General features: G+C 49.7%; 1 protein-coding gene across 11 annotated transcripts in view; it reads right to left on the reverse strand.

Annotated features, from left to right (window-relative positions):
• The window catches only part of ATP2B2 (ATPase plasma membrane Ca2+ transporting 2), a 195,062-nt gene that overhangs the window by 83,798 nt on the left and 85,190 nt on the right, over nucleotides 1-26,074 (reverse strand). For all 11 annotated transcript variants that reach the window (XM_086368496.1, XM_086368500.1, XM_086368498.1 and 8 more), the window contains exon 3: nucleotides 2,558-2,755. In XM_086368496.1, the coding sequence (XP_086224622.1) occupies nucleotides 2,558-2,755 (198 nt within the window). The remainder of the gene's footprint in view (nucleotides 1-2,557; nucleotides 2,756-26,074) is intronic.

Genomic DNA, 26,074 nt, shown 5'->3' on the forward strand with positions numbered 1-26,074 from the left:
TACATGACCACAGGAAAAACCATAGCCTTGACTAGACGGACCTTTGTTGGCAAAGTAATGTCTCTGCTTTTGAATATGCTATCTAGGTTGGTCATAACTTTCCTTCCAAGGAGTAAGCGTCTTTTAATTTCATGGCTGCAACTAGTAATATTAGGTAAAAAAAATAAATAAATAAAGGTAGCTGACCAGATAGACTTGGTTATCCAGTTTTTCAGGAAATTTTGGCGTGGGAGAGAGTGGGGTAGCAGCCGTACAAGGAACCTCAGGGACCACCTCCTCATTTGGGCAAATAAGGCCCATAAAGATTATTTCCTATATTTAGTTTTCACTTTTTATTTGCTTGCCTGAAGCAGTGAACCTAGAAGGATCATCTATTTATGAAGCACATTAAGACGCCTAATAATAATTAATAACAAAGTATTTGTACTTTTCTACTAATGCAAATCAGATTATAAAAATCTAACAGCAAAACAATATATCTTATGTAATCCTACATAGCCCGTGGTTTATGTGTATATATTTATCAGTCTGCCTGTCTTTCTATTTACGTATAGATGTGTAGAGGGATTCAGGCTTAAAAACCTTCGCCATGATAAAGGGAAGCTGCATGGAGTTGGTGAAGTCTAGCCCTTGGCAGGTGCTCAGTATTTGGAATGAAAGGAAGAATGGAGGCTGAGGTTTTCTTTTCTTAAAATAGAAGTCTAGTTGATTTACAATGTCATGTTAGTTTCCGGTGTATAGCCCGGTGATTCAGTTATATGTACATATCTATTCTTTTTCAGATTCTGTTTCCTTATATGTTATTACAAAATATTGAGCGGCGTTCCCTGTGCTGTACAGCAGGTCCTGGTTGGTTATCTATTTTAATGTCTATTAGTGTGTATATATTAATCCCAACCTCCTCACTTATTTATGAGGTTTTCCATTAGGGCTCCCAAGTCCTGACTGAGAAAGTAGGTTTACTCCAGAACCCTCCCTGGATGAGTGGGGCAGTACTTCTTCCACCCACCAAGCAATGGCCCCATTCAGAACCCAGGGCACATTTCAGGATGTCCTCTCAAGCCCGAGACGCGTCACGTGGCCAAGCGTGCTCAGCATCAGCCCCACCAGGGTGTGCTGGCCCTGAACCAAGCAAAGGATCGCGACTGAGAGTCCTCCTCCTGCAAGGCACCGAGTGTGAGATCCCCGCCTCACACTTGCAGGGAAGGAAGCCCAGGGTGGTCCCCCGACAGCGGCAGCAGGCCCAGCATCTTTGCGCGCCCTCTGTGTGCCAGGCTGTCCACATGCCCCTCCACCACCTCCTTGTTAGAGCCCCTCCAGGTGAGGTCTGTTGCCCTGTTTAGCAGATGGGGAAACTGAGATTCACAGAAGGAAAGTGACTTGCTTAAGGGCCACACACAAACAGGATGTGGCCGTGCTCTGAAGTTTGCGATCCCTGTTCCAGAATATCAGCTGCACAGGGCTCTGACGTCATCATGGCTTTTCTCACAGTTGGGGGCCTCTGGGAGCCCAGTGTCGGAGCTGAAACAGGATCACTCAGAAGCTAGAGCACCCAGAGGGCAAGGGGCCCGAGGCTGACACCGTGTCCAATGGAGCATGGATGCTGCCCATAGGTGGGCGATTCGGAGGGTCTGTCGTCAGCTGTGAGAGTGAGGAGCCCACAGAGAGCAGCTGGATAGAAGTTTGGGGTCACTCTCCCTTGGATTCCATTCAACATAACCAGAGAGTGGCCATAAAGAAAGGCTGAGCGCCAAAGAATTGATGCTTTCAGAACTGTGGTGCTGGGGAAGACTCTTGAGAGTCCCTTGGACAGTAAAGAGATCAAACCAGACAATCCTAAAGGAAATCAACCCTGAATATTCACTGGAAGGACTGAAGCTGAAGCTCCAATACTTTAACCACCTGATGTGAAGAGCTGACTCATTGGAAAAGACCCTGATGCTGGGAAAGATTGAAGGCAGGAGGAGAAGGGGACAACAGAGGATGAGATGGTTGGATGGCATCAGTGACTCGATGGACATGAGTCTGAGCAAGCTCTGGGGGATGGTGAAGGACGGGGAAGCCTGGGGTGCTGCAGCCACGGGCTGCAAGGGCAAGGAATGGGACACGACTGAACGACTGAACAAGAGCGTGGTCTGGGCAGTCGTGTCTTTAACAAGCCCCACCGCAAAATCTCGGGGCTCTTTCTTAGCTGGGTGACCTGGAGCAAGTTAATGCACTTCCCTGTGCCCAAGGCACATCTTTAAAATGGGCGTAATCATGGCCCCTATGTCATGGGGTTGTTAGGAGGACGGTATCTCGGCCTGGAGTTCGGCACACTAAGTGCTCGACAAACGCTCACCCTGACGTGACCATGGTTGACCAACCTCTGTGTTTCCCACATGGGAGAAGGGGGGCCAGGCACTCTCAGCCCCGGTCCAGCTCAGCCACCCACTGCCCCTTGGCCTCAGTTTCCCAGCCTGGAGGGAACGGTGGCCTTGAGCCCCCAGGTGCCCCGAGGTGTGGCCGGGCATGCGTGCTGCAGGCCAGGAGAGGGAGGTCCCAGGTGCCGTCTTACCTTCGTTGCTCTCGCCGGGCGGGTGGTAGAAGGAGAGCCCCAGGGAGATGATGGCGGCGATTTCCAGAATGATCAGCGTCACGTCCTGCAGGGCCTCCCACACGAGCTGCAGGAAGGTTTTTGGCTTCTTTGGAGGTATAAAGTTTTGCCCAAAAATTTGCTTTCTCTTCTCCAGGTCTGGAGCAGTGCCCGGCAAACCTGAGGACAGAGTGCAGAGAGGTTGGCCTGGGGGTCCTGGAGAGACACACATGCCCAGGAATCACTCCGAGGAGGGCGGCCGCGTGGCAGGGGGAGAGAGGCAAAAACAAGGCAGAAAACCAGCAGGAACCCACCAGGAGCCGGCGCCCAATGCTAGCTTCCACCCAGAAGATCTCCTGAACGGCATCACAGCGTGCTGGAGTTGGAGGACTGGGGCATTCTGCTGTTCAAGTTGCAGGGGCCCCAGGGTCCAATATCTACCATCATAGACAAGCTATCACATCACAGGGCCTAGGACTCCAATAGTTTTTTGTTCATCCCGTTATTCATTCAACCCGTGTTTCTCTGCACGCCTGCCCCATGCGGGTGCTGGGGGAGTCCTGCGAAGGGAAGAGCCCCTTGCTCAGGAATATAGGAGCTTGGTGGTCCTGGGATCCTACAGTCTGTGGTTCAGGGGTACAGGAGATGGACATACCTCTGAAATGGGGTTCTGGGTGCTGAGCCTCTTCTGATGTTCATAGTAAGACACCCACCTACTGCCTCCAAGAGCCAGACTGGCTGAGAGCTGCAGAAGAGCCTGAGGGTGTCCTGTTCCCAAGGAGACCTTCCCCCATCCCACTGGCCTTGCCTATCAGTACAGGAAGTGCTGAAGATCCACTGTCCTGCCTGTGCAGTGGGAGGAAGGGAGCTTGAGCTGGGTTATGCTTCTTTCATAGATGGGGAGATGGAGGCCTTCATGAGACCCAGCCATGGCACACTCTTGGGACCGGAGGACCCAGGCTGGCCCTGTTCTAAGCACATGGAAAAGTTGCCCCCAGCCTCCCGTGCCGGAATGGCTAATATGTGTTCACAGTGAAAAGCATTGGTCTGTCAGGCACGTCCAACTCTTTTTCGACCCCATGGACTGTAGCCTGTCCATGGATTCTCCGGGCATGAATACTGGAGTGGTTTGCCATTTCCTTCTCTAGAGGATCTTCCCGACCCAGGGATCGAAGCTGCATCTCCTGCACTGTAGGTGGGTTCTTCACCACTGAGCCCCCAGGGAAGCCCTCAGGTGAGGATATTGGGTCATTGTTGTTCAGTTAAGACAGTGGTGTCATTAATCACGACATCCTGGAGGAGTAAGACTGAAGAGATGAGTTTTCAGTGAGAAGGAGAGGAGGCTGGTCAAGGAGAGGACAGGCACAGCGGAAGGGCTGTGTGACTGCAGACAACCCACTTCTCTCTGGACCTCAGTTTCCTCATATACAGCACGAAGGATGGACTTGGCTGAAGGGCTCAAAGTGGGGACTGGTGGCTGTGGCAACCTTATATCCAAAGACAGTTGTTATGGAGACTTACAGGTAGGAAAGTCCACCTGGCCCAGGCCACCGGTCATGCCCTTCCCAGGAGCAGAAATTTAAAGTCTCCTCACCCTCAGGCTGAAAATTAACAGTGCCTATTTTGGGAGGAAAACTACCAGGCTGGTGTGAGAGATGAATGGTGCTGGAGATTCAATTTAGATTAAAGGGCATCTCACCATTTAGTATGTTAAAAATTAAAATACTGTGTCAAATATCCGCGGGACAAAGCCAGGAAGGCCTTGAAAATTCAGAGACCCAAATGCAGTTGATAGCAGACACTGTGTGGAACCATAGATTTTCGAACCTGAGTTTCTCTTTGTACAAGGGTGAGGAGTCAGGTTTGCGGATGAACTTGGGCTGGTTGTTTCATCCCCTGGAAACTCAATGTTCTCATCATTAAAATGGGAGCAAAGTAAGCCCGAGGCTGTGGTAAGCTGTACTCCACAGAGGAAGGGGCGTGGAAGCTCTCTGTGAACAGTATAGGTGAGGCAAGTGTGTCCTCACGGTGAAGAAATTAAAAAATGCCCCAGCATGTGGCTCAAGTCTTCTGCTGGAGTCAGAATTTGTATGCTATTAATTATGTACAAGAAGAGAGCTGAGTGCAGAACGTGGGTTCTTGCGCTGAACAGGAATGATTTGTTGTAACGGCCGCTTGTGTCATTGGCTACCTGAGGAAGCTTTGCCCCCAAAGTGCATCTCTGTCCAGCTGTACTGGACACACACTGGCTTTTCCCCCAGGCTCTGAGGCTTTGCCCTGGCCAGGTTCTTGGTCACATGCGGAAGCAGTGCCCCTAGCGTGTGTGCGCACATGTAGACATGGCCCACGATGAGATCAGCCGCTCGTGAGCACCCACAGACACTGTGTCCCTCCAGCCTTCGTGATACACACGGACATACATCTCCCCACGGATTTAAGTCCCTGAGCTCAGCTGCATCTCCACCCCTATCTCTGTTGTAGGAATTCCTAGACCCATGAACCCTCTCAGCTCACGGCTCTAGAATTTCTATGTGAACAGGAAAGTGCGTGTTGGTGGGAAGGTTGGGATTGGGTGGTGAGGATCTGGTGGGAAGGTGGGTGGCCAGGAGTTGATCTAGTAGCTGTGAAGATATCAATTATCTGCATCAAAGAACTGAGGGGTCCAGTGGAGGTGAAGGTGCTGAATGGGGTTGCCAGACAAAATACAGGATGACCAGTTAAATTTGAATTTCAGATAAATAGCAAATAACTTTTAAGTTATGTCTCCTATAATATTGGGGACACGCTAATAAAAATTATTTTTTTATCTGGAATTCAAATTTCACTGGATATCCTATACTTTTCTTTGTTAAATCTGGCAACCCTATACCAAAAGCACTCCACCCTCTCCATCCCCTGCCCCAGGTTCCCCCTTTGCTGGAGCAGGACAAGTTCTGTGGTCAGCCAGTCTCATTCTTCCATTTGGCAGGTGGAAAAGTGAGGCCCAGGGATGGGGAAGTATCTTGACTCAGATACAGTGATTCAGCTGCAAAGCTGGGGTTGGACTCCTGACTCCTGGCCCAGGCCCTTTTCACCAAAAGGTTCTCATCTTGCTCATTAGCTTAAAAAAAAAAAAAAACTGAGCCTTAATGTACACACAAAATTATGGACATTTCACATTCTCTCTCCATCAGCATCGTTTAAGAGATTTGATTCAAACTGTCCTTTGGTGACCTCCGAGTAGCCTTTATCTCATCCTTTTGGCAGAGAAGACAAAGGCTCCCCACTCCAGTCCTCTTGCCTGGAAAATCCCATGGACGGAGGAGCCTGGTAGGCTGCAGTCCATGGGGTCGCTAAGAGTCGGACACGACTGAGCGACTTCACTTTCACTTTTCACTTTCACGCATTGGAGAAGGAAATGGCAACCTGCTCCAGTGTTTCTGCCTGGAGTATCCCAGGGACGGCGGAGCCTGATGGGCTGTCGTCTATGGGGTAGCACAGAGCCGGACACGACTGAAGCGACTTAGCAGCAGCAGCAGCAGCATCCTTTTGGAAAAAAGGAGGCCAGAAAAGCCGCTTTTCTCTCCGTCTGTGAAGGGGTCTTGACGGTTGAACACAGACATCCGCGATGTCATCACGAGAGGTGCAACATCCCTGTTGGTCCAGGACGGGGCGCTCTGCTGAGCGGCTGCCTGCAGCCTCAGGGAAGCTTCCAGAAGCAGAGGGACCAAATTCTAGCCTCAACCTGCCACTTGGGCAAGTGACACTCCCTCAGAACCTCAGTCTCTTCAGCTGTAAGTTGGGGCAGAGGGGAGACTCGCTGTTTCTGCCTGCTGGGGTGCAAATGAAAGGCGCACAACTATACGAGAAGTGCCTGGCACACCGAGGGGCCCAGAATCCGGGCAGAAAGCCTCTGAGCTCAAATGCACCCTCACACGACACTGACAGCAGCGACAGAGTATTCACGTCTTTTCATTGTCTATGATCTCGAGTGACCCCTTTAGAGATGCAGGACGAACTCGTCTGCCCCACCCCACACCATCACCCCATTCCCTCCAGTATGCTGGGGCTGCAGACAGAGGGGGGCTAAGTGCACACATCTGTGCTCTCGGGGATCATCACTTAGCACATGGAGCTTGCATTCACCTCTGGCCAGTCTATAAGACAAGGATTACAAACTCCATTTTGTGGATGGGAAAACTGAGGCTCAGAGAGCTCAAGTGACTTGCTCAAGGTCACACAGCTCAGCCGGGACTGGACCCCAGGTCTTTGAGAATCCACAGCTGGGCTATTTCTATGTCATGCCAGGGCGCCTATTTCAGGGCCCAGCAGCTAAAAGTCAACAACTCCACCATTTCCCCTGTTCTGGACACAGCCTTGAGCTATAAACACAGACTTGGCAACAGACAAGAGCTAACTCCCAGGGATTCCAGGCACCTGAAGAAAATGGGAAAATTTAGTCACCAGGCTCGGAGTTGTTAAATATTTGTGTTGTCACTGCAGTGTGGGTACCTCCATTAGCATAAATAAAAGTCTTACATTTTGAAAGGAAAAAAAAAAACACGAGTCCTTCAAAAGCTATAACATTTATAGAAAAATGCATTTCCGTCTTTGGAAAGTGAGTGGGCTAAATCCACTGTGGTGCATCCAGTCCATTAAATATTATGCAACAATTAGAAAACACAATCCATTTATATGCACTAATACAGCAAAACTGAGTGAAAAAGGCAAGTTGCAGAGCAATGTGTACAGTTTGATTCCATTTATGCGAAACAGAAAACTCAGTAAAGCCATAGTTTATATTTCCTATAGGTACACATATATGTAAATATGTAGCAAAGGTTCTTTAAGGATCTGCTCCAAACTTATGATGGTGGAACTTCTGGGGAGGAAAAGGGCAACCTGATTGGTTGCAGTGGCTGGGACTCTAACTTGGACTAAAATATTTTTATTTTAACCCAGGAGAATGTATTCATGTTTTATTTGAATGATTCAAAGTTTAATTTACAGGGAGAAATCAATACGTACTATAAGAAAATGTACACTTATTTCCACACAACCTTTTGATATGAGGGGCTTTCCAGGTGGTGCTCGTGGTAAAGAATATGCCTGCAAAGCAGCAGACAGAGTTTGAAGATCCCCTGGAGAGGAAATGGCCCTCCTTTTAGATATGAGCTTGGAGACAAATATTCCTGGGTTAAAAACTTGGCTTCATCACTACTACCTGTGTGTCCCTCCACTCAAAGGAATACTTAACTCTGATCCAACCACTCCCCTTCACTGCCTGCACATCAGTCCAGGAGGACTTCGGTTAGGCACCTTCAACCGATTCTCCACCTAGTGGTCAGAGGGATGTTTTAAAAGCATTAAGTGCACTGTGTGAATGTCAGGCCCTTGTTGAAGATGCTCCAGGGGCTTCCGTTGCACAGACAGACATCTACTCTCCTTGCCAAGATCTGGAAGGCCCTGGACAGTGGGACCCCTTATTTCTTCTTAAGTCTTATTCCCTCACCCTGCCAACACACCACAGCGCCACCAGCCTCTCTAGTACAGCTTCAATACAGGTGCTCTCCTGCCTCAGGGCCTTCGCACATGCTGTTCCTGCTGCCTGGACTGCGCTTCCCTCTCAATCACATTGAACTCGGCTAAACCTGTCTCTCTGTCCCCTTCAGATTGAACCTGTTTCTGAATGTTCTCATAGCTCACCGAACATCCCTTTCATTTTTATTACTTTAATCATTAATAGTGTGAAAGTGAAAGTTGCTAAGTCATGTCTGACTCTGCGACCCCATGAACTATACAATCAAAAGAATTCTCTAGGCCAGAATACTGGAGTGGGTAGCTTTTCCCTTCTTCGGGGATCTTCCCAACCCAGGGATCAAACCCAGGTCTCCCACATTGCAGGCAGATTCTTTACCAGCTGAGCCACAAGGGAAGCCCAAGAATACTGGAGTGGGTAGCCTAACCCTTCTCCAGTGGATCTTCCTGACCCAGGAATTGAACTGGGGTCTCCTGCATTGCAGGCGGATTCTTTACCAACTCAGCTATCAGGGAAGCCCCATTAATAGTGTAATTGAGTGCTAAGTCACTTCAATTGTGTCTGACCTTTGCAACCCTATGGACTATAGCCCGCTGGGCTCCTCTGTCCATAGTATTCTCCAGGCAAGAATACTGGAGTAAGTTGCCATTCCCTCCTCCAGGGAATCTTTCTGATCCAGGGATCAAACCTGCGTCTCCTGCATTGCAGGCAGATTCTTTGCCACTGAGCCCCCTGGGAATCCTCCAAGGGGATAACTGGTCCCTATTTCCTCAGGTGATGAACATAATGGACGCAGCATTGCACTTGGTGCAGGGAACATCTCGAGGAATGAAAACCATTGCTGGCACTATTATTATCTCATAAGGAACTGTGGCAAGAGTTTTTGTGCCCCAGCCCCTTGGTCCTCTATGACTCCACACTGCAGCCAATGGCAGGCAGCTCCGGAGCACGCTGGCCACACCCTTCACGTGTCCTCCAAATCTGTCTTCAGCTTCAGGGCTCTTCCTGCAGCTGGGGGTTCATCGGGTGCCACTAAGCAGGGGGCCCAGAAGTGACGAGAATTACCCCAGACTCCAGTGGGACTGGGAGTCAGGATAGATGCTCCTATACCCTTGGAGGGACAGTTCTCAGGTGCTTCCCACATGCTCCCTGCCAAGGTCAAGTGGGTCATAGCCCTGGTCCCCTGCAGCGTAATCAGGTCACCAGCACACCCCCAATGGCATTTCTCTCTTCCCTGCTTTCTTGCTCTCTCACTCCTGAGATGACTCCTAAACATACCACCTGCATCCCACCCTTGGCTCACACTCTGCTTTTGGGGAACTCAAACTAAAAACTTTCCCTGGTGGCTCAGATGGCAAAGAATCCACCTGTGATGTGGGAGACCTGGGTTCGCTCCCTGGGTTGGAAAGATCCCCTGGAGAAGGGCATGGCAACCCACTCCAGTATCCTTGCCTGGAGAATCCCCATGGACAGAGGAGCCAGGTGGGCCACAGTTCACGGGGTCGTAAAGAGTTGGACCTGACTGAGCGATTAATACACACAAAAACAGGTCGTGAGGAGTGAATGTGTGAGGCTGGGGCCTGGCGTCCCATCTTGATCTTCCTCTAATCACTCACTGGCCGTGTGACCCCGCTGGGCCTCTCCTTCCTCTCGACCAAGGAGCTTGGACTAGTCCTCTAAGGGCCCTTGTTGCTCAGAAATTCTGAGATCCACTTCTCCTGTAATTGTATCATTCATTCATAAAGCCATTAAGCTTCCATGAGGGGCCTTCTAAGCCTGCCGGGTGAGCCTGTGGCCCGACAGAGGTGCTGCCCACTGTCGGAGGGGGCGAGCCTGCCCTGCGTGAGGGGGCAGGACAGCTACAGGGCAGCCAACTGAGGAGGCCACTTTGACGGCAAGCCTCTCATCTCGTCTCGCTGCCTCCAGCGTGCCTGCGCTCCCTCGGCCTGGCCGTCTGCATGCCTGGCTGCCTTTCCGGCCTCACCCTCCTGGGACGGGTCACAGCACCTTCCTCAGGAAGCTGCCCCTGGCTGGCCTTACTCTCATCTAATGGCCCTTCCATGCAGCTTACCTCCCCCACCACCCCCCTTACGGAAGTTATTAAGTGGTATTTCAACTGACTCCTGGGATTACTTAATTTTGAGCTCCTGAAAGGCAAGATCTGCGTCAGTTCATTTTGTGTCCTTGGTTATGGCTGGCAGGCAGGAATCACTCACCGTGTGCCCGTGGAGGAGGGAGCGGGGGAGGAGGGAAAGGGGGAAGGAGGGAGAGGGGGGAGGAGGGAGAGGGGGGAAGAGGGGGAGGGGCGGGGGTCCCAGCTGGACCCACACTTGGTACTAGCAGAGAGCAAACAGCACGGAGCAACAGCTCTAATGCTAAATCACAACACAGACACGAAACCCTCTGGCTAAACCACTGGTCCTCGCCATCCTCACAGGCCACACTTAGTGCTTACTCCATGCCAGGTTCTAGGCTAACAGTGTTCATGTGTGCAGACTCACTTAATCCCCGGCGTGGCCCCTTGAAGGGGACACTATTATCATCCCGTCTTACACACAGGTAGGAAGCGGCAGAGCGGGAAGGGACCCCAGGGAAGCTGGCCCAAGTCCCGTCCTGGACTAGAGCGTGTGTGGCCTGACTCCTTCCTTCATTCGCTTGCCGGTTCCTTCGCTCGCTGAACGGTGGCTGTGCACCCGCCCGCACCGGCATCTCAGCAAGCACCGGTCACACACTAGTGGGGCAGGAATGGCCCTCCCACCCCCCCTGGCTCTTCTACACCCACGTGGTCGTCTAACCGTGCAATGCTGTTGCCACACACAGACTCAAGCTCTTCTGGCAGCCGGTGAGACACGCACTTATTCATTTTGACCCTCTGGGCACTGAGTTGTGTGGTCACGGCCTCCAATGACTAACGGTGGCTCCAGCTGTTCCCCTTTCCGCAGCTGTGTGACCTGGGACAAGTCACGCACCTTCTCTGGGCCACTTGGGCTATAAAACAGGGAGATCCCGCAGGCCCCCAGAGACCTGAGGAGAGGGCTATCTAAGGCGATGCCTGGCCCGCAGTGCTTGGCATAGAGTAGGCACTGGTGACACAGTGGTAAAGAATCCGCCTGCCAATGCAGGAGGCACAAAAGACATGGGCCTGGTCCCTGGGTCAGAAGATCCTCTTGGGTAGTAAACGGCAACCCACTCCAGTATTCTTGCCTGGAAAATTCCATGGACAGAGGAGCCTGGCGGGCTACAGTTCTGGCTTACAGTCAGACAAGACCGAACATACACACACACACACACACACACACACACACACACACACACATACACACATGTGTACGGGTTAAAGGACTTCAGCTGCAGAAGCTGATAGCCTTGTAACACCCCATGGAGGAGGGAGATGATGAAGAGGCCTGACTGAGTGCATGCAGCCATCAGAGGCATGAATAGGACAGTAGGACTGGAACCCCAGTCTGGAGATGCCAAGACCCCACGCCCCTGTTGCTCTGCGACACAGGCTTCTTCAGGACAGCCTAAGCATTTGCACCGGGAACCTATCATTGATGCTGTTGCTTCCCCACACTGTCGCGCATTCTTTTATACTTTAAATGTTCTGTGTGTCTCTCCAATAACTTGACAAAGGCCACCTCTGTCACTGCCCGCGCAACAGAAGAAGGGTCAGCATCACTGTTGTTTCGGGGGCCGGGTACTTCCTGTCCCTTTGCTCAGAGGACTGGTGTGGTGCCAGCTGCAGCCTCGAGCTGGATAAAGATGCTGGACTGACCAAGTGTTAGTTGCTTGGTTGTGTCTGACTTTGCAATCCCATGGATTGTGGCCCGTCAGGCTCCTCTGCCCATGGGATTCTCCAGGCAAGAATACTGCAGTGGGTTGCCATTCCCTTCTCCAACAGATCTTCCTGACCCAGGAATTGAACCTGGGTCTCCCGCACTGCAGGCAGATTCTTTACCATCTGAGCTACCAGGAAAGCCCATGCTGGACTGACCAAGGCTCAAGCTAATACTGAGAGCAAGGGGACAGCTGTGAAAACACACCCAGTGACTCCAACTGGAGCAGCCATAGTGATCGTCACACCATTTACTGAGTCCTGGCAAAACCCAGTGAAGTTTCTCTCTAGACATGCGCCATGTTCTCTATGAAGTGTGTTCTTATTTAGAAGTGTGTTGTTTTGGGAGCATGTGCTTCCCTTAGCAAGCCTTTCTGCAGTTGTGCTAACCCCAAGCCCGGGAGAAGTCACTTGTGTCTGCTTTTGGGAACCTCATTCCTGTGATGCTTGAGGGCGGCCAGGTCCTCGGCCAGCCCTGCCATGCCAGTCCTGCTGCGGGGCGAGTCCGCCCTCCTCTGGGGGAGAAGGGGCAGTTGCTCTGCTGACCAGCCATGCAGAGTCGGGAGCAGGCATGCTGGCAGGTTGACTACAATGTTTTCTTGGAAGATAACAGAACACACTCTTTTTCCAGCTGTTAAGCTGGCTGTGAAAGAGGAAGGGTCACCGGGGCTGGTCACTGGTGAGACCATAGCTGGCTCTGAGGCTGGCTCTTGCCCTAATTTGCTGGGAGCTCCATGGTGAAGACTGTCCTGTTACCTCGAATAGAGCCCAACACGTAGTAGGTGCTCATGAAGCAGGTGCGGCATGAAAGGCTGGCAGGCTACAGAGTCCACGGTAGGAGAAAAGTATGTTCCTTAGGACCTTTACCAAACAATAAAACTGAAGTCGGTTGAGACTAGTCAGGCTTCTCAGGAAAGCTGTCAAACTGTACCTTCAGAATATTATTCTTCATAAGAATGGATGCATTGTCACTACTTGGGACAAATGAATAATAATAGCTGGGTGTGTGATGCGTGCTAAGATGTTTCAATCATATCTAACTCTGTGACCCATGGACTATAGCCTGCTAAGCTCCTCTGTCCATGGGATTCTCCAGGTAAGAATACTGGAGTGGGTTGCCATGCCGCCCTTCAGGAGATCTTCCCAACCCAGGGATTGAACCCATGTCTCTTAAGTCGCCTGCATTGGCAGGAGGGTTCTTTACCACTAGCTCCACCTGGGAAGCCCAAGAGCTGGGTAATTTTGCTTAAAAAAGAGTTCCTTTAATACAGATGGTAATAAACACATGAAAAGATGCTCAACATCGCTCATTGTTAGAGAAATGCAAATCAAAACTACAGTGAGATACCGCCTCACACTGGTCAGAATGGTCATCATCAAAAACTCCACAAAGAAGTGCTGGAGAGGGAGTGGAGAAAAGGGAACCCTCCTGCGCTGCGGGTGGGAATGTAAATCGATATAACCACTATGGAAGACAGTATGGAGACTCTTTAAAAAACTAGGAACAATAATAAAATGTTGGTGCTGTTCAGTCGCCCAGCCGTGCCTGACTCCTTTGCAAAACCACCATTCAACCCAGCAATCCCACTTCTAGGCACATACTCTGAGGAAACCCAAACTGAAGAAGACACATGTGCCCCATCGTTTGCCGCGGTTCTAGTTACAGCAGCCAGGACATGGAAGCAGCCTAGATGCCCATCGACAGATGGACGGATACAGAAACGATGGCACACATATGCAATGCAATACCACTCAGCCGTGAAAAGGAACGCACCTGAGTCAGGTCTAGTGAGGTAGGTGAACTGAGAGCCTATTATACAGACTGAGGTAAGTCAGAAAGAGAAAGACAAATATCGTGTATTAATGCATATATGTGGAATCTAGAAAGATGGTACTGATGAGCCTATTTGCAGGGCAGTGGTGGAGATACAGACATAGAGAACAGATTTATGAACAAGGGCGGGGGAGAGGAAGGGAGGGTGAGATGAATGGAGAGAGTAGCATGGAAGCATACACACTGCCATATGTAAAATAGATCGCCAGTGGAAATCTGCATGACTCAGGGAACTCAAGCCGGGGCACTGGGACAACCTAGCGGGGAGGGAGGGGACATAGGGGACACCTGTGGCTAATTTATATTGACGTATGGAAGAAATGAAACCAATATTGTAATCATCAATCAATCAAAAATAACTAAATACAAAAAGCAAAACAAAGTTCTTTATAAACAAAAACCTCTTCGAGAGTTTAACTGTTTAAACTCTGTAAGCCTTCAGAGTCTTTCTTACAGAGGGAAAATGTCATGATTCTTACCTGGACCTTGGGTGGCTTATATCTGACCTTAACTTTCAGGCCTCACGGCTCCCTCATTACCCCTTTCCCTCTTCTGATTCGGCTTTCAGAGAATAGTCAAATCCGAGGGCTATCCTTGCCACCTCTCAGACAGGAGCCACAAACTAATTTCATCTTGCAAGTCAACTGTGACTTATTAGCAAGGGCTACCTGGAGTTGAGTTTGAAGAGTCTGCGTATCAGGATTGATTAGTGATGTCTGCCCCAGATTTGTTGGAAGAGGGTGTTTGTTATGACCAGTGCATTTTCTTGGCAAAACTCTATTAGTCTTTGCCCTGCTTCATTCCGTATTCCAAGGCCAAATTTGCCTGTTACTCCAGGTGTTTCTTGACTTCCTACGTTTGCATTCCAGTCCCCTATAATGAAAAGGACATCTTTTTTGGGTGTTAGTTCTAAAAGGTCTTGTAGGTCTTCATAGAACCGTTCAACTTCAGCTTCTTCAGCGTTACTGGCTGGGGCATAGACTTGGATTACTGTGATACTGAATGGTTTGCCTTGGAAACAAACAGAGATCATTCTTTCGTTTTTGAGATTGCATCCAAGTACTGCATTTCGGACTCTTTTGTTGACCATGATGGCCACTCCATTTCTTCTGAGGGATTCCTGCCCGCAGTAGTAGATATAATGGTCATCTGAGTTAAATTCACCTATTCCAGTCCATTTCAGTTCGCTGATTCCTAGAATGTCGACATTCACTCTTGCCATTTCTTGTTTGACCACTTCCAATAGAGAAGACTCTATACATGGACATCACCAGATGGTCAACACTGAAATCAGATTGATTATATTCTTTGCAGCCAAAGATGGAGAAGCTCTATACAGTCAGCAAAAACAAGACCAGGAGCTGACTGTGGCTCAGACCATGAACTCCTTATTGCCAAATTCAGACTTAAATTGAAGAAAGTAGGGAAAACCACTAGACCATTCAAGTATGACCTAAATCAAATCCCTTATGATTATATAGTGGAAGTGAGAAATAGATTTAAGGGCCTAGATCTGATAGATAGAGTGCCTGATGAACTATGGAATGAGGTTCATGACATAGTACAGGAGACAGGGATCAAGACCATCTCCATGGAAAAAAAATGCAAAAAAGCAAAATGGCTGTCTGGGGAGGCCTTACAAATAGCTGTGAAAAGAAGAGAAGCGAAAAGCAAAGGAGAAAATGAAAGATATAAACATCTGAACGCAGAGTTCCAAAGAATAGCAAGAAGAGATAAGAAAGTCTTCTTCAGTGATCAGTGCAAAGAAATAGAGGAAAACAACAGAATGGGAAAGACTAGGGATGTCTTCCAGAAACTCAGAGATACCAAAGGAACATTTCATGCAAAGATGGGCTCGATAAAGGATAGAAATGGTATGGACCTAACAGAAGCAGAAGATATTCAGAAGAGATGGCAAGAATACACAGAAGAACTGTACAAAAAAGATCTTCACGACCCAGATAATCACGATGGTGTGATCACCGACCTAGAGCCAGACATCCTGGAATGTGAAGTCAAGTGGGCCTTAGATAGCCTCACTATGAACAAAGCTAGTGGAGGTGATGGAATTCCAGTTGAGCTATTCCAAATCCTGAAAGATGATGCTGTGAAAGTGCTACACTCAATATGCCAGCAAATATGGAAAACTCAGCAGTGGCCACAGGACTGGAAAAGGTCAGTTTTCATTCCAATTCCAAAGAAAGATAATGCCAAAGAATGCTCAAACTACCGCACAATTGCACTCATCTCACACGCTAGTAAAGTAATGCTCAAAATTCTCCAAGCCAGGCTTCAGCAATATGTAAACCGTGAACTTCCTGATGTTCAAGCTGGTTTTAGAAAAGGCAGAGGAACCAGAGATCAAATTGCCAACATCCGCTGGATCATGGAAAAAGCAAGAGAGTTCCAGAAAGACATCTATTTCTGCTTTATTGACTATGCCAAAGCCTTTGACTGTGTGGATCACAATAAACTGTGGAAAATTCTGAAAGAGATGGGAATACCAGAACACCTGATCTGCCTCTTGAGAAATTTGTATGCAGGTCAGGAAGCAACAGTTAGAACTGGACATGGAACAACAGATTGGTTCCAAATAGGAAAAGGAGTTCGTCAAGGCTGTATATTGTCACCCTGTTTATTTAACTTCTATGCAGAGTACATCATGAGAAACGCTGGACTGGAAGAAACACAAGCTGGAATCAAGATTGCCGGGAGAAATATCAATAACCTCAGATATGCAGATGACACCACCCTTATGGCAGAAAGTAAAGAGGAACTCAAGAGCCTCTTGATGAAAGTGAAAGTGGAGAGTGAAAAAGTTGGCTTAAAGCTCAACATTCAGAAAACGAAGATCATGGCATCCAGTCCCACCACTTCATGGGAAATAGATGGGGAAACAGTGGAAACAGTGTCAGACTTTATTTTTCTGGGCTCCAAAATCACTACAGATGGTGACTGCAGCCATGAAATTAAAAGACGCTTACTCCTTGGACAGAAAGTTATGACCAACCTAGATAGCATATTCAAAAGCAGAGACATTACTTTGCCAACAAAGGTTCGTCTAGTCAAGGCTGTGGTTTTTCCTGTGGTCATGTATGGATGTGAGAGTTGGACTGTGAAGAAGGCTGAGCACCGAAGAGTTGATGCTTTTGAACTGTGGTGTTGGAGAAGACTCTTGAGAGTCCCTTGGACTGCAAGGAGATCCAACCAGTCCATTCTGAAGGAGATCAACCCTGGGATTTCTTTGGAAGGAATGATGCTAAAGCTGAAACTCCAGTACTTTGGCCACCTCATGCGAAGAGTTGACTCATTGGAAAAGACTCTGATGCTGGGAGGGATTGGGGGCAGGAAGAGAAGGGGATGACAGAGGATGAGATGGCTGGATGGCATCACTGACTCGATGGACGTGAGTCTCAATGAACTCCGGGAGTTGGTGATGGATAGGGAGGCCTGGCGTGCTGCGACTCATGGGGTCGCAAAGAGTCGGACACGACTGAGCGACTGATCTGATCTGCCCCAGATTTGGGTCTGGAAGTGGGGGCTTGTATTTCAGGAATTTGCTGTCCTGTCCTCTTTCTCTTTCAACCCCTGGCTCAGGATGTCAAGAGGCCCACAAGGTAGACCCACCTGGATGTCTTATTTATTAATGCATCTCCAACTTGGGAGGTCTAAGACCAAGCTCTTCATTTCGTTGAAATCTATCCCCCCTTCTGACCATATTGGCCAGCCACCCTGGGATTTCCTGGATCTGACCTTTCTTCTTCAGACCTGAGATCAACATCTGAGTCTGGGGTCCTCGCATCTCTCATTTGGCTGTCCCTGCAATGGCTCCTTAGTGGATCTCCCTTCCTGAACCGTCATCCTCTGACTCACAGTGAATGATACTCTGATCTCTCCTAAGTGCCCCTCAGACCTGTATGTCCCCACTCTGGAAAGTGCATTGGCTCTAAATGCTCAGCAGTGTCTAATATCCCCTCTTCAACAATTAAAACCAATCCCTTTCTCTCACTCACTAATCCATTCATTCTTAGATTCCCTTTTCCTCTCTGTTCACACATTTGTTAAACAAACATTTCACGATTGCTGCATCCACAATGTCAGGTATGTCTTGTCTCGTAAGGACACAGAAGTGAATACTTCCCTCCACTTCAAATTCTGCGGGTACTGATGCAGTCCTGCTTTCCTTTGAGAAATAAGTCCAGTCCAAGGTATGTGAAACTCACAACCCTTCCCAGGTTATTACGTCCCTTAATGAGGAGCTTGCAGTCTAGGGTGGAGACAGATGTGTAAAAATTCACTCTAATCCCAGGTGAAATGCCTCTCCTTCCAACTTTGGTTCCTTTTCCAGGTCTGGGTCTGTCTCCTTTCCTCTGGGGTCTGCCTCAACACCATCCTCTCCCAGCATCTTTCTCTTCTCTCACAGTAGCCACCACTCTAGTAAATAGTTCGATGGCCAGCTTGGGTCTATCTGCCTCCACTCCTTTTCCTCCAGTTCTTCACCTCATTTCTGTATAAGGGAAACTGTCCAGTGCACAGTAGGGCCACAATAAGAACTGAATTGATTCAACTCCAGTTTTTGAGTAAATCTCTCCTGTGTTCCATTTCTCCCTGCTGACCCCCAGTGAGGTCTCAGGCCCACCCATTTGTTTTGCTGCTGGACTTGGGGCCAGATCACCTGCTTCTGACGCTTTTTGTTGTTGTTGTTGAGTCATGCTAAGTCAGGTCCGACTCTGTGACCCCATGGATCACAGCATGCCAGGCTCCTCCGTCCTTCACTATCTCCCGGAGTTTGCCATTGAGTTGGTGATGCTATCTAACCATCTTATTCTCTGCTGCCCTCTTCTCCTCTTGCCTTCAATCTTTCCCAGCATCAGGGTCTCTTCCAACAAGTCATCTCTTTGCACTGATCCATGAAGGGGTTCTGCCACTTACAGGCTGGACTCAACCCCCAGGTGCTTCAGTTTTCCTGTCTCTAAAATGGGAATTTTGACAGTACCTCCCTCCTAGGCTTGCTGTGAAGATACAATGAGTCGATACTTGTTAATGTGCTTACGTCAAGGTTGTATATTGCCACTCTGGTTATTTAAGTTATATGCAGAATACATCATGTGAAATGCTGGGCTGGATGAAGCACAAGCTGGAATCAAGATTTCCAGGAGAAATATCAATAACCTCAGATATGCAGATGACACCACCCTTATGGCAGAAAGCAAAGAGGAACTAAAGAGCCTCTTGATGAAAGTGAAAAGAGGAGAGTGAAAAAGCTGGCTTAAAACTCAACATTCTAAACATGGCATCTGGTCCCATGACTTCATGGCAAATAGATGGGGAAACAATGGAAACAGTGAGAGACTTTATTTTCTTGGGCTCCAAAATCACTGCAGATGGTGACTGCAGCCATGAAATTAAAAGATGCTTGCTCCTTGGAAGAAAAACAATAACAAACCTAGACAGTATATTAAAAAGTAGAGACATTACTTTTCCAACAAAGGTCCATCTAGTCAAAGCTATGGTTTTTCCAGTGGTCATGTATGGATGTGAGAGTTGGACCATAAAGAAGGCTGAGCGCCAAAGTATTGATGGTTTTGAACTGTGGTGTTGGAGAAGACTCTTGAGAGTCCATTGAACTGCAAGGAGATCAAACCAGTCAATCCTAAAGGCAATCAATCCTGAATATTCATTGGAAGGACTGATGTTGAAGCTGAGTCTCCAATACTTTGGCCACCTGATGCAAAGAGCCAACTCAATAGAAAGACCCGGATGCTGAGGAAGACTGAAGGCATGAGGAGAAGGGGACGACAGAGGATGAGATGGTTGGATGGCATCACCGACTCGATGGACATGAGTTTGAGCAAGCTCTGGGAGCTGGTGATGGACAGGGAAGCCTGGTGTGCTGCAGTCCATGGAATCACAAAGAATCGGCCACATCTGAGTGACTGAACAACAACAACAACAATATGCTTAGAGAAGGAAGAATGGCAAGAAAGGAGAGGGGATTGGCACCCCACTCCAGTATTCTTGCCTGGAGAATTCCATGGACAGAGGAGCCCAGTGGGCTACAGTCCACGGGGTCGCAAAGAGTCAGACACAACTGAGTGTCTAACACTACACTAATGTGCTCAAAACAGTGTTTTGTACATGGTAAGAGTGAGGGCTGACCTTTCCTGCATATTGGGATAGGTCCTCCACTTCAGTTTTCCTTTAGGCCTGAACCTATATACTGTTGGTTTGGAATTCTCACCCTCTCCTGTTTACACTTACTTTGCATTCTGTCCCCCTCATCATTGAGTCCCTGGAGTTCACTTGCCTGGCTGAGAGGGTCTGGATTCAGGGGGCATTGCAGAAAGGGGAAGGTGGGTGGACCTGCCACTTCTGTCTGGGAAGAATCATCACCCCCAGCATTCACTGGGTCACACCTGGTTGCCTAGCAACCAGCAACACACATCTCTGCCTCGGCTCACAATTATATGGAGAAACAAAATGTTCCAGATGAACCCTCAAATCACACATCATTAAGTTCTGTTCAGCCTGGGGCTCAGCAACAAAGCCATAAGGAACAGAACAAAGCAGCAAGAGCTTTGGGGGATGGAGTACTGTGCTAGGAGACTGGGGCTGGGCTTCCAGCCATGCTGACCCCTGGTTGGCTAGGTGATACCGAGATCCTCACCCAGGTCCAGGTTCAAAAAGTGGCCCTGTCACCTGCTCACTGGCTGAGCCATACCCAGTCAGTGCCCTGGTATCTCCTCACCTGCTGGAGTTCAGATTTGGTCCCTGCTCTGGCATGGTGAGAATGGATGAGATAACACACTATGTCCTTCGCCTGTTCTCAGCTCTCCAGCATCCACCCCACTAGGGAGGAAACCCCACAGTTCTGGTGCTCCCCTGGTCGTCCAGCCCCTGCTGACTTCCCCTCAGGCCCCACCTCCAAGCCTTTGTCCACGCTTCCCCCTCATTCCATGGCACAGCCTCCCTTTCATTCTGCAGGTCCTCTCCGCCTCCTGATCTCAGGATCTCCAATGACTGTTCTGTTCTTCCTCCCCCGGCCCTTGCCTGTTTCCCCTAGAGCCGTAATGACAATGGACGATCTCAGTTATTTCTCCATTTTCTTAGCTTTTTTTCTTGCCACCCATACTCAAACACAAGCCCCATAAGAGCGGTGACATTTTTTATTCTGTTCACTGCTGCATCAATTCCTGGGGCCCAGAACTATGTCTAGCACATGATAGGTGCTTAAGGACCATCTGCTGCATGAATCGATGAACAAATGAAGGAATGGTTCCAATGCCTGGCACTTAGTAGGTGCTTGGGACCTTCTTGCCTTTTGTTTCACTTTAGGCTTTTCTACAAAAGGAGTTCGCCGACACCCTTAAACCCTGTATGCTTGGCCCTGCATTTACTGGAGGCAATTCTTTCTTAGATATTTACAGCAAAAGGTAAAGATATCCATTAACCAAGAAACACGCTAGCATGAAATCATCATTCTGTGCACTTTTCAGGGACAAAACTTCAGGACCTGTCATGAAGGACTCTGAAATTTAAATACACAAAACAGGGAGAGGAAATAACATCTAAGATTTGCCGGCATCTAGAACACACTGGAGAGAGGGGACTTGGGCCAGGCTGGCTTGGGTTCAGGTGTTACTTCTGCAACCTGTTGGTGAGTGACCTTGGCCTTGACACTGTGTCTCAGTTTCTTTGTCTGTGAAACGGTGATAATACTATAAAGAGATACCATATAAACCGCAAGTCCCCCCCAACCACTCTCCACTGCTCAGAATTAAACCTGGGGGCTGGGACTCACTGCAGCCCCATGGGTGGTCTCCATCAGCCTCCCACATGGCGGCTGCATTTTCTTTGCTACTGTGCTGAGGCTGGAAACACAGCTGGCTCCCCAAGATGGTAATTGTTCGGACAATTTAGGAAACCTCTGGGGGAGACAGAGAAGCTGGCAGTTCCAGATCAAACAGCCAGCTTTCCCGGGAGCCCGTTGTCAGAACATCAGAGGGACGGTTTTGCAGCCTGGCCTCATATTAACTGCGGCAGTCAGAAAATGGATTATTCCAAACCCCGGCGTTCACTCACTCGACACTTTCTCCTTGTCTGGGTAATTAGATCTCCCAGGACTTCAAGAGGATGCTGGCGGCTTCATGCCAGCTCACATGTCCTTGAGGCTGGCAAGGGGGCAGCAGGGTGTGTGTCTCTGTTAGATCGCAGCCCCTCTTGGGCCGGCCCCCTCCCCCCAGGTCCTAAGCTGAGTGGGCTGTGGGTTCCGTTTGGGGCAAGTGGACTAGGGAGCCCTCAGCATGCCCACACATATCTCCATCACTCGCATTTTCATTTATGTAGAATCTTTGTTAGGTGCTAACTTTTCAGAGGTGCATGAGACTGCCCTTGTCCTCAGGAAGCATAAAATCCAAAAGTCTAGATAACTAATGAGAACCTACTGTATAGCTCTGTATACAGTACTCCCTACTGTATACAGTAGGGAGCCCTACTCAATGCTCTGCATTGACCCAAACAGGAAGGAAATCCAAAAATGGGAGGATATATGTATGTGTAGTGGATTTACTTGCAGTACAGCAGAAACTAATACAACATTGGGAAGCAACCACGCTGCTGTTGGTTAGTCGCTAAACTGTGTCTGACTCTTTGTAACCCCATGGACTGGAGCCCGCCAGGCTCCTCAACCCATAGGATTTCCCAAGTAAGAATACTGGAATGGGCTGTCATTTCCTCCTACAGGGGATCTTCCCAAACCAGGGATCAAACCCACGTCTCCTGTGTCTCTGCACTGGCAGGCAGATTCTTTACCACTGAGCAACATAGGGGATCAGAAAACTCCAGAGAGCTGGAGGCCTACCAGAACTCAACCGTAGCCAATCTTGGCAAGCCATTCATAGGCAGCCGCTCCAGACTCCCGAGGGTCCCCATGCAGCCTCTTCTACCTGCAGGGCTGCTTGGGAAGACTCTGCCCTGAGATACTCTCCCACTGGGATTTCTGTCCTCTTGGGAGAATCTCTAGGGTGGGCTCAGCAGGGTGACGGGGAGCTGAGTTCATTTCCCTCCCTCCCTGGAGAAGGTAGGGGCCAGCTGGGGCAGGATGTACATGGTGTAACTGTTTTAAGCCCCTATACAGGGTGGCTGGTTCCTTTCATTCACTGTTCTCACAGTTAAGCCCTGGATCCTCTTTATAGGGTTTCCCTGGTGACTCAGATGGTAAAGAATCTGCCTTCAACGTAGGAGACGCAGGTTCGACTCCTGGGTTGGGAAGATCCCTTGGCGAAGGAAATGGGAGCCCACTCCAGTACTCCTGCCTGGGAAATCACATGGGCGGAGGAGCCTGGCGGGCTACAACCCCTGTGTTGCTCCGTGTTTCAGGCCAGGCCATCCACATGCTCTCTCCTTGGACCCGGAGTCAGCAATGCAGTGGGATCAGCTCACATCTTCTTGTGAGACCCTGTTGCTAAGTATTCAGGCACTTTTGTGAGCTGGCTGTTAGAGGCAGCCGTCATGAGAAGTCAATGATACAGAGTTCCAATTTCTATAAATCATATTTAAAAGGGGAACAAGTGGCCCATGCTTGTCCCTTCCTATTTTCCTGCCTGTCACTATGCTCTGTTCTCTGGAGCCCACTGAGTCTACCCACAGAAACGCCGCATAATGGTGTGGACTGTGGGTCGTCTCCCAGTCTCACATTTTGTGCTATCGTGTTCGTGACGCTGTAGGAACACTTACGCCATGGAAATCAGCATGCGCCACAAACGAGGACTCCTTACCACCCCAGAGAGCTGTGTGCTAACCACCCACCAGCCCAGCGCTGCCCGAAATAGAGAACAACGCAAGGACCCGAAACAGCGGGAGTGGATTTCTCCCACCCTGCGTGCCCCCCAGGGGCATATATTCCTGGTGTCAGTCCTGCCATCCAGCCCCGCGCATCCCAATTTCCCTCCAGAAAACCGATCTCGGTTTTCCAGCCTCTGGTCTGACTTCGGGGGACCATGCCCGTTCTTCCCTCGGATCTGCCCCACCACTCCTGTTGCTCATGACCAACGTGCCTTAGCTGACCTGCCTTAGGACAACGTCCCCACCAACGCAGAAGGACAAGTGGAGAGAGAAACCATCACCCTGAATCTTACCCATAACCCCAACACTGGCACTTGCCTCCCATCTGTTTCTACGGAGTTGCTGCCACGTACCATGCTGAACACGGCTTTTTCACACTGCACCGCATCACGAGCCCCATACACGTTGCTTCATGCTCTTTGCAACAATTTCCCACAATGTTCCATCAGGCATGTGGAGAAGCTGAAGGCGGCTTAATTGCTCTCCTAATGTTAGGCATTTAGGAATTACTTAACATCACACAGGGAAACGGTTAAGAAAAAAAAAAAAAAAAAACTGGGACTTTGGGTCAGGAGAAGAGTTCTCACTTGGTTTTAGGCCAGAAGGCTGTGTGAGTTTGGGGCAAGATCTTTCCCTCTCTGTGCCTCAGCATCTTAAACCTATAATATGTAAATAATGATGATGATAGTAATAAGAGTAATGGCAGTTTCCGTTCCCTGCAGGCTTCCTGTACTGAGCTGTGTGTTCTTACACCAGCTCATTTATTCCTTACCACGGATCACGAACAAGTACTATTTCACAGATGAGTAAACAGGTTCTGAGAGGTGAAGTCATTTGCTTGGCACAACACGGCGAGTAAGTAAGTGGCACAGCTGGGATCAGACCCAGGACGCCCGCTGCTTAACGCGTAGGCTGCCTCACTGCTTCCTAACGCCCACTGGGATGGGCGCTCGGAGACGCATGCATCCGCACGGAAGAGAGCTCGTCAGCTCTCACCACAGTCCTCCTCTGTCCCCCCGTGCACCCCCACTTTACAGGAGAGAAACTGGGGCTTCAAGCACAGAAAGGATCGTCTCAAGTGAGAATGTTCTGGGTGGATTGTGCCCCCGCCCAAGTCATAAGGCCTGGAAACTCAGGGTGGGACCATATAGAGCCACCACAGAGGGGAGCAGTTGCTCAGTTAGGATGAGGTCTTTCGGGTGGGCCCTGTTCGAGGATGACCTGTGTCCTTACGTGGAGGAAATCTGCAGTCAGAGACAGACACACACAGAAGGAAGATGGTGTGAAGATACGGGGAGGACGGCCACCTACAAGGTGAATACCAACGAGGCCCGACTGGTCTACTGTGCCATTTAAAGCCTGTGCTTCCTTATTACTTTTCTACCCGGGTGATCTGTCCGCTGGTGGAAGTGCGATGCTCAAGCCCCCAGTACTGTTGTGTTACTGTCGATGTCCCCTTCTCTGTCTGCTACCATTTACCTTGTGGATTGAGGCACTCTTACGTTGGGTGCATAGATATTTACAATTGTCACGCCTTCTTCACCGACAAGGTGAAGGAGAGGGACCTGGGACAGATCCTCCCCTCACAGCCCTCGGAAGGAACCGGCTCTGCCGACATCTCGATCTCAGACTTCCAGCCTCCAGAAAGGTGAGACAACACGTTTCTGCTGTTTAAGCCACTCAGTTTGTGGTCCTTGGTTATGGCAGACCCTGGAAATGTACACATCCGTGCAGCAAGGCGGGGATGGAAGAGAGCTGACATTGTGTGGGGAGGTGGGGAGCCTGCACGAGGCAGGGGGCGGGGAAGACGAACATCTGCCCCCTTCACCACGTGCAGGGATGCCTTGGGGCCCCTGGTCCTGGGTGAGGACCTCACCCACCGCACACCTGGGCAGGTCCCTTCCCTCCTGGGCCTCAGTGCATTCTGGGATTGCTGGATGAGATGGGCCCTGAGAGCCACTCCAGACCTGTGGTCCCCACGAGTCTGAGAGTCCCTCCGGCTCTTGTCCCAACCACCCTGACCCGATTGAGCTGGTGTGTGTGGGGGCAGCCCCAGGGAACACACCATTCTGCTGTTTTGTCCAACAGAGGTTTCCCAAGAGCTCGGGAAGCAGCCTGTGCCCCGGGCTGTTACTCCTTCACTGTCCTCTCTGGACCCTTCCCGGCAGCTCTTATGTCTGATTGCCTCTCCAGTGTCAGACACCTTGATCACACCCTGCCTGCAGGTGACTCTCTCCTCTCCTCTCTGACTTCTCCTGCTTTGCTGGTTGCCTTCTCCCTTACCAGCTGCAGCTGCACTTGATGAGCACCGCAGGAGAGTTCATTCCTGTATGCTCATGGAGTGTACTCTGTGCCCAGCACTGCTCCAGGCACTAGAATACGGCAGTGAACAGCACAGGCCCAGACCTCTGCCCCACTCCCCCAAGCAGCTTTGGGACTTCTTAGCAGAGTCCCCGGAGAAGGCAATGG

The sequence above is a fragment of the Bos grunniens genome, chromosome 22 (genome assembly GCF_055505025.1).
Source record: "Bos grunniens cultivar Pamir isolate PY7600 chromosome 22, Bosgru_T2T1.0, whole genome shotgun sequence".
NCBI classification, from domain to species: domain Eukaryota; kingdom Metazoa; phylum Chordata; class Mammalia; order Artiodactyla; family Bovidae; genus Bos; species Bos grunniens.